Source organism: Pteropus vampyrus, unplaced genomic scaffold, assembly GCF_000151845.1.
Source record: "Pteropus vampyrus isolate Shadow unplaced genomic scaffold, Pvam_2.0 Scaffold434, whole genome shotgun sequence".
Classification (NCBI taxonomy): domain Eukaryota; kingdom Metazoa; phylum Chordata; class Mammalia; order Chiroptera; family Pteropodidae; genus Pteropus; species Pteropus vampyrus.
This window is the reverse complement of record NW_011889215.1, coordinates 817,564-826,895: the sequence shown is the minus strand read 5'-3', so window position 1 is coordinate 826,895 and position 9,332 is coordinate 817,564. Positions and strand designations below refer to the sequence as shown.

General features: G+C 39.3%; 1 protein-coding gene across 1 annotated transcript in view; it reads left to right on the top strand.

The window, feature by feature from the left end:
- Positions 1-9,332, top strand: part of SPIRE1 (spire type actin nucleation factor 1) — a 207,688-nt gene that overhangs the window by 176,269 nt on the left and 22,087 nt on the right. Inside the window, exon 10 of the mRNA XM_023523983.1 lies at positions 1,913-2,003. Coding sequence (XP_023379751.1) covers positions 1,913-2,003 — 91 coding nt within the window. The remainder of the gene's footprint in view (positions 1-1,912; positions 2,004-9,332) is intronic.

Here is a 9,332-nt window from a genome sequence, read left to right as displayed (position 1 = left end):
TTATAGCCAGGATCTGGTTAAGAGTCACTGGTCAGGACGTAGAACCAGAAAAGGTTTAACTTAGTGAGTGTCAGAGACTAGTAACAGATAAGACAATACACAAGCAAATTTTGAAAACCAGGCTAGGCAGTAGAAAAAATTGATCCAGAGATTTCAGAGCCCCTTCAAAATCCCTCAGGCAGGCAAAAAGTGTTTAGTCAATGGAAATAGATGTAACAGGGCAAGCAGCAAGCAGGAATCCACACACACACATTCTCTCACTCAGGAGATCTGACCTCTAAAAGACTCCTGGTTCCCCTTCTGGGTGTGTTTGTGATTCCTTCAGGGCAGGACCTAATCCTGGTGAAAATTAGTTTTTAGGTAGTCAAAAAATTGAATGCAGCTGCCTGAGATGGGCATGCAGAGACAGAGGACCATCAACAGCTTCTGAAAGGTCCTGTATCATGCCACTGTCCCTACAACTTTTCTATCTCCTACAGACTGACTTGCATTTGCCTCACCTGCCCCATGACAGGCTCTTGGTTGTTCACAATGGGAGTAATTCAAATGAGTAAAAAAGAATGGGGTGACAGATGTGGACAAGTCTCAGAGTTCTGTAAAATTAGGCTTTAAAAAATATTTCTAGGGAAGGTGGGCTAAAGTATCTGAGATAGGGGAATGTTTCTGCTGCTTATATCAGAGTAGCACCCACCTCATAATTATTTGGAAAGAGCTGTGTATGACTCCTTTTTTCTTTTCTTAAGAGATATTCTTGGTTTTTATTTCCTTTTGACCTTCCATAAGCAGAAGGAGGTCATTCTAATTGCTTGCTAGCTTTTCTAGAAACTTGTGTGACCTGTACGGTATCTGGGGTTGAGACTTTGCTTACATTGTTTGATTTGTTCTTCATGGTAACTATCAAGAGTGTGGAGGGCACTGTTCAGACCTTATTTGTCGGAACCGTATAGTTGGTTTACACAGCCTTTTTTCTTCTTCTGTTCTTTGGCCAGATCCTTTGAATTGTAGCTTATTCGAATGCTTTCAACAGTAGGTTTTAGATGAGGTCAGTTTGTAGTGAATGGCTAATTCTTTCAGTCACCTTCACCAAGCAGGTCAGAGAGAATTTTCACTCTTTGTCTTACATAGTCATAGATTAATATATTAACCTAATTTTATTCTATATTTAAAAATATTTAGTTTTCTATAGATATCTTGGAAATAAGTTGTCTTCTTATTTAATATATAGTCCCTGTCATAGAGTAGGTAGTAAATTTTTCATGAATAAATATTGTACTTCATTTTGGTATAGCCTAAAACAAATTAAGATCTCTTCTCATTGGTGATAGGAATTTAAATTTTATTTGGCATAATGTAGCTACTTTTCTAGATTCACATGGTATTTCATGAAATGTTTATTTTCATCCACTCATTCAAAAGATATTCATTACATACTTAGTGTTGGGTTTGGTACTAGGTAACAATGAACAAGACGTGGGATCTACCCTCATGGCGTTCCCAGTCTGTTATAAATGTGTTAAATATTCCCCTAATAATAATATTAACCACTATTTATTATATGCCAGCTAATGTGTTAAGCATTTTGAATGCATTTTCTCATATAATCCTTCCAATAAACTTGTGGAAAGATGGTATTATATACCCATCTTTTACAGATGATGAAACTAAGAAACTTGCTCAATGTCACATCACTTTAATAAGTTCAAAGCCAGGACACAAATCCAGACATATATCTAATTTTAAATCCCTTCTAGTTTGTCTTCTGCTTGTCTGGAATTTTTGACATTATAATTTGCTGCCTCATGGTAAAATAAATATTTAATAGCAAAATGTTATTAATTAGCAGAAGAGCACTAACAGTAAAATATTATTAATTTGTATAAGGAATCTATTTCTCTGCCCATATTTTTCTCAGGAAGAGACTCTGCACAAGTCAGCCAGCAGCAGCAGTATGTCTCCCTCCTTCCTTGAAGACCCCTTACTGGAGGCTGTGTCCATGAGGAAGAGTGAGTATTTATGGCACAAAGAACTAGCATCAGATACCTTAAAAAACACACTTGTACTGAAATAGGGAATCCCAAAGTGCCTTGTGATCATTTGGGGTAGAAAGAATTAAGCCTGGAATTTCACTAGTCAGGAATAGAAATGTTCAGTTATATTCCTAGTGTGAGATCATGAGGTAAGGCTAAACTGATAACTGGGCCTCAGGTTCTTAACTTAGATCAGTCAGCTCTGGGTTTACAGATAATAGTTATATGGAATAAGTCAATTGTCTGTGTGAGGTTTTCTTTAGGTTAGTTCCTCCTTCTTTGAATTTAAGCCTGAATCCTAAAATAATCTCACTTGTTATCACCTCCACACACAGGTATGCATATATGCATACCCACATACATATGTAGATAGTAAAAATACTTTATAACTTCAGAATATAAAGTTAAGTGATTTCTAAATGCTTTTAGTATTCTTTTTAATTTATAAGATCATTATAAAGGATTAAAAATTATGTATTAAGGTAGAGGATTCTGGGAAGATGGTAGACTAGGAAGTATCAGGAATCTTTCGTCCCACCTAGATAACAATGGCACTAGCAGAATCTATCTGATATAACTATTTTGGAACTCTGGAGTCCGTCGAATGCTTATAACTTCCAAAGAAAACTTGGATGGTAAATTGCAGTTAATTTTAGCCAGCTCTTAGCATAGAAGCAACTCTTTATCCCCCACCCCCAGCCACATGGCAGACAGTTGTGTACTGTTCCTGGAGCAGCTTATACACAGCTTGCAGGAGCCAGGCTGGGCAAAAAATCCTTGTCCGCCAAATACTGGGAATCTCTGCTCTGATTGCTGTTTCTGATTCCAGAGGTGCAAGGAGGTGGGCAACCATTGCATTTTTGCTAAACCCTACTCTTACTCTAGCTCAAGTGTCTTCTAAGGAATTTAAAGGTCTGGTACCCTATCCCTTTCATTTTTTTTCTTTTTCTCCTTTGTGAAACCAGACATTATAGATTAGGACATTAAAAAGCAACTGCATATGCAGGGAAAATTAGAGAGTGACTAAGCATGCCCAGGGAATGGCTCATAAAAGACCTGAAAAGATCTTAAGTTTACACTTCAGGCTGATCCTCAGCACAGAGACATCCTACAACAGCAAAATAATAAACAAAAACAATAACAAAAAAACAGCAAATGCTGGAGAGGAAGGATACTCTCATTTCCAGAGTTACCACATTATTAGATTCAAATGTCCAGTGTTCAACAAAAAAAAATCACATGACATATATAGAAACAGTAAAGTATTGATCCATTCAGAGGGAAAAAAAAAAATCAACAGAAACTGCCCCATAAAAAAAGACCTAATAGCAGATATACGAGACAAAGACTTTAAAACAATTGTTTTAAAGATACTCAAAGAAATAAAAGATGTGGAGAAATTCAAGAAAACAATGTGTGAACAAAATGGAAATACCAATAAGGAATAGAAATCCTAAAAAGAAGCCAGAAAGAAATTCTGGAGCTGAAAAGTACAATAATTGAAATGAAAAATTCACCAGAGGGATTCAAATACATATTTGAGCAGGGAGAAGAAAGAATCAACAAACTCGAAGATAGGACAATGGCAATTATTGAGTCTGAGGAGCAGAAGGTAAAACAATTTAAAACCAGAGACTAAGGGACCTGTGGGACACCATCAAGTTGACCAGCATATGCAGTATGGGAGTCCCTAGAGAGGAGAAAGGAGTGCAAAGAATATATGTGGTAATAATGGCTGAAACTTCCCAAATTGATGAAAGGCATAACTATAAATATTCGAGAAACTCAACTAAGATGAACTCAAAGCAACCCACACCAAGGCACATTATGATCAAACTGTCAAAAGCCAGAGACGAAGCATCTTGAAAGCAGCAAGAACGAAGTGAATCATCACATGGAGGATCCTCAATAAGATTTTTAGCAGATTTTTCATCAGAAACTTTGGAGTCCAGAAGAAAGTGGGCCAATATATTCAAAGTTTAAAAGAAAAAAAAAACATCAACCAAGAATCCTACATCTAGCAAAACCGTCCTTCAGAGGTGAAGGAGAAATCAAGACATTCCCAGATAAGCAAAATCTGAGAGTTCAGAACCACTAGACTTTCTCTGCAAGAAGTGCTCAATGGAGTCCTGCAGGGTGAAATGAAAGGACACTAGAAAGTAACTTGAAGCCATATAGAGAAAGAAAGATCTCAGTAAAGGTAAATACATGTGCAGTTATAAAAGCTAATATTATTGGAACAGTGCTTTGTATAGCACTTTTTGTTTTCTACACGATTTAACAGGGGTCGCCAAGCCCCAGGCCATGGACCAGTACATGGAATCGGGCTGCACAGCAGGAGGTGAGCAAGGGAACAAAGCTTCATCTGTGTTAGCAGCCATTCACCAAATATAGCATCACTGCTTCAGTTCCACCTCAGATCCTTAAGCGTTAGATTCTCATAGGAGCAGCAGTCCTTGGTGCCGAAAAGGTTGGGGACTGCTGATTTAAGAGACTAATACATTTAAAGAAAAAACAATGATTAGTGTAAAAGCTAGTATTACTATAACTTTGGTTTATAACTCCAAATCTTGTTTTCTACATAAATTGAGAGACTAATGCATTTTAAAAAATTATTTGTCTATGTTATGGGGCAGACAATTTATAAATATGTAATTTTGTGACAGTAACAACCAAAAATGATGATGTATAACAACAAAAAATAGAGCTGTATAGAGCAGAGATTTTGTGTTTTCGAAGTTAAACTGGTATAAATCCAAATTAGAATGTTATAACTTTAGGATGTTAAATAAAATTTCCATGGTGACAACAAAGAAAATAGCTATAGAATATACACAAAAGGAAATGAGAAAAGAATTTAAACATTTCACTACAAATTCATCTAAACACAACAGAAGGCAGGAATGCAGGAAGTGAGGGACAAAAGGCTATAAGGCATATAGAAAACAAATAGCACAATGACTCATCAGTAATTACTAGAAATATAAATTGATTAAACCCTTTAATCAAAAGACAGAGATTATATAATGGATAAAACATATGATCCAACTATATGCTATCTACAAGAGCAGGGATTCAAAGACACAAACGGATTGAAAGTGAAAGGATAGAAAAAGATATTCCATGCAAATAGTAACCAAAAGAGAGCTGGAATGGCTACACTAAAATCAGACAAAACAGACTTTAAACCAAAAGAGGTTATAAAAGACAAAGAACATTGTATATTAATAAAAGATTCGATACAGCAAAATATAATTTACACACCTACTGATAAACCATCAAAATATATGAAGCAAAAAATGACAGAATTGGAAGGAGAAATACACAGTTCTATAATAATGTTTGGAGACTTCAGTACCCCACTCAATAATGTATAGAACAACCAGACAGAAGATAAGAAAATAGAGGACTTAACACAATAAACCAACTAGACATAACAGACATTTACAGAACATTGTACCCAACGACAAAATACACATTCTTCTCAAGTGCACATGGAACATTTTCCAAGATAGATGGTATATCAGGCCACAAATTAAGTCTTTGTAAATTTTAAAAGACAGCATACAAGTATCTTCCACATGGATGGACCTAGAGGTTATCATGCTGACTGAAATAAGTCAGACAGAGAAAGGTAAATACCATATGATTTCACTTATATGTGGAATCTAAGGAACAAAAAGAACAAACTAATCAAAAACAGACTCACAAATATAGAGGATAATCTGGTGACAGCCAGAAGGGAGGGGGTTAGGGGGTGGGATAAAGGGGTGAAGGGTTAAAGAAGCACAAATTAGTAGTTGATAGATTGTCATGGAGATGTGGAGCATGGCATAGGGAATGCAGTTAGCATTAATGTAATGGCTAGGTGGAGAGCCAGAGGAGAGAAAGAGCAATTAGGGGGATTGTTTTATAAGCTATGTACTGTACTGTACATAGCTTTGTAGTGAGTACTGTATACTTGAAATTAATAATCTAACCAATGTACTGTATACTGGAAATTAATAATAAAATAATAAAATACTTAGGTTTAACCAAGGAAGCGAAAAACTTTTTTCATTAAAAACTATATAAAATTGCTGAAAGAAATTAAAGAAGACATAAATAAATGGAAATATATTTCATGTTCAGAGATTGGAAGTGTTAATATTGTTAAAATGTCAATACTACCCAAAGCAATCTTCCGATTCAGTGCAATCCCTATCAAAATGTCAATGACATTTTTTGCAGAAATAGAAAAAAAAATCGTAAAATTCATATGGAATCTCAAGGGACTCCAAATAGCCAAAACAGTCTTGAAAAGGAAGAACAAAACCATAGAACTCACATTTCCCGATTTCAAGACTCACTACAAAGCTACATAATCAAAACAATGTGGTATTTGCATAAAGAGAGACATATAGACCAATGGGATGAAATAGAGAGCCCAGAATAAACCCTCACATATATGATCAAGTGATTGACAAGTGTGCAAACATCATTAAATAGGGGAAGGACAATCTTTTCAAGAATGGGTTGGCGTGGCTCCATAGTTTAGTGGTTAGCACGTCTGCTTTACATGCAGAAGGTCCTTGGTTCACGCCCCACGTGGAGCCATGGACCATACCCCAGGTGCAACAGGCCCCCCAAGTGCGCGAGTGTGTGAGAGGATATACCCCGCCTTCAGAGATCCGGTTCTTAAGGGGAAATGGCAACATCCATAGGTCAGGGGTGGAAGTGCGGGGGGTGGGGAGAAGGAATTAAAGAGGGGGGAAAAAAAAGAAAGGGCACTGGGAAAACTAGATATCTACATGCAATAGAATGAAGTTAGACCCTGACCTAATACCATATACAAAAATTAACTCAAAATAGATCAAGGACCTAAATGTAAGACCTAAAATAATAAAACTTTCAGAAGAAAACATAGGACAAAAGCCTTAGGACAATGGATTTGGCAGTGATTTCTTGGATATGACATCAAAGGTACAAACACAAAAGAAAAAATAGACAAGTGGAATTCATGAAATTAAAACTTTTATGCAACAAAAGACACTATCAACAGAGTAAATAGGCAACCTGCAGAATGGGAAAAAATATTTGCAAATCATATATCTGATAAGGGATTAATCTCCAGACTATATAGAGAACTCCTAAAACTTAACAATAAAAAAACAACTCAATTCAGAAATGGGCAAAAACTCAGACAGTTCTCCAAAAATGTACAAATGGTGAACAAACACATGAAAAGATTCTCAATATCACTAATTATTAGAGAAATACAAATAAAAACTACAATGAGATATTACCTCAAACCATTAGAATGGCTACTGTATGTTAAAAAAAAACAAGTGTTGGCAAAAATGTGGGAAGGTTGTAACTCTAGCACACTGTTGGTGGGAATATAAAATGGTACACGTGCTATAGAAAACAGTATGGTGATTCTTCAAAAATGTAAAAATAGGATCCTCTTGGAAGATGGTGGATTAGGTAAAAGCAGGGTTCGCCTCCTCCCAGGTCCGCATTGAAATTACAACCAAATGATAAAATAATCGTCTCGGAGAATCCTGAAGTCCAGCTGATGGTAACACCTACATCTGATAATAGAAAGAAGGAGCCACATCGAAGCCAGTGGGAAGGCAAAGTCTCAAATCAGGCTGGACCCATACCCGCGGGTGGTGGAGGATCACCAGAAGGGAAAGCAAGGCTGCAAGGGCTCCACTGAAGGAGAGGAGGGGTCTTTGCCTCATTTGGAGGCTCCCCATCCCAGGATCCTAGCCCAAGGAAGAGCAGATTCCAATGGCTGTAAAAACTAGAGGGGATTCCGGCCATCTGGTGAGACAGAAGGAGACTGAAACCCTAGATGCCCCTTTGAAGGACCCATACACAGGCTCTCTCACCTGTGGGCACCCACCCAGGACACTGGTGGTGGGTCAGAGGCTCATGCAAGATTCATACTAAGAAAGTCTGCATTTCCTGGCTCCAGAACAAGGGCTGGAAGGGCAGCCACCATTGTGCCTTAGTCTGGCCCCATTTCAGGCAATCTACAGACCATGCCTGCTTGGCTATGCAGACCCCTCCCACAGAGCCATTAGGAAGCTCTGGCCTGAAGAAGTCAGCCAGTCCAACCCAACCTGCAGATTTCTCAGAGCTTTTGTTGCTGGATGGCTGCCATGCCCCGCACCAATTCAGGGCCAAGCATTCACAACTGTAAGCTCGCATTTCCTAGATAGTTTCAGGCAGATCACTGCTGCCAACATGAACTTGGGTGGATCTTGGGGATCTGTGGGCCAGTCCCAGACAACAGCTGGTCTTGATGTGATCGGGGACTTCTGCAGGAACAATGGTTACCGAAGTTGCAGCAAGTTACAGCAAGACGAGTATGTATTGATCTGACTGCCATTGTCTCCCTGAGACCTCACCCCACCCTACCCACAAATTGCCCCAGGTGGCCCATTGACAGTGAACCTTCACTGCCCTGCCCCGCACCGCCCCCCACACACACCTTATCTCCCATTCCACACAGGCAACAAACTTTGGCCAGCACAGGGTCCTCACTGCACAGAAATCAGTTGCAGACAGACCCCTGCTGCCTGCAAAAGTTGCAGTATTGCATCTGGGGAGCACAGGGGTCTGTGGGACCGCCACAGACAGCAGCTGGTCTCACTGTGATCTGTGACTACTGCAGGAATGTACAGACACAGAAATTGTAGAAAACTGAGGCTATTGGCCTGACCGCCCTTGACTCTCTGAATTCCTGCCCCATCCAATACATAAAGTGCCCGCTGCACATTGATAGACAGCTGCCCCTGCCCTGGGGTGGCGCATTTAGGCTCGAGGTGCACAGCAACTGACCTTGCTATGATTGGAAACTTGTACAGGGAGCCACAGAGACAGTGCTGGCATGTAAACTGGCATTGCAGTAGCAGGGGAAATTTACTAAATAGACCCAAGAGACTCCCGGGGTCCCTGCACCACCCAACACAGATATCACCCAGAGGCTCTTCCAATTTTAGACACTAAGAGCAACTGATAGGCAGTGTCAGGCCTGGAGGAGCACTGGGCTCTCTGCTAAACTGCCCTAGGTCAGAGACAGGATAACTGGACCGCTGCCTATAGCATTGTCTCTTTCACTTACCAGGCAACAGCATTGGCAACAGCCATCTGTGAATCTCTTTGTAGTTCCCACCAGGTAGCCCTGAGCAATCAAAAGCAGCGGCTGACCTTGGCCTACTGGGGAGTCCCTCACAAGGGACCACAAAACCAACTCAACCGGAGGCTGGCACCAGCCCACAACAGAGCAACTCCTGACTAGCCCCATAAGCAGTA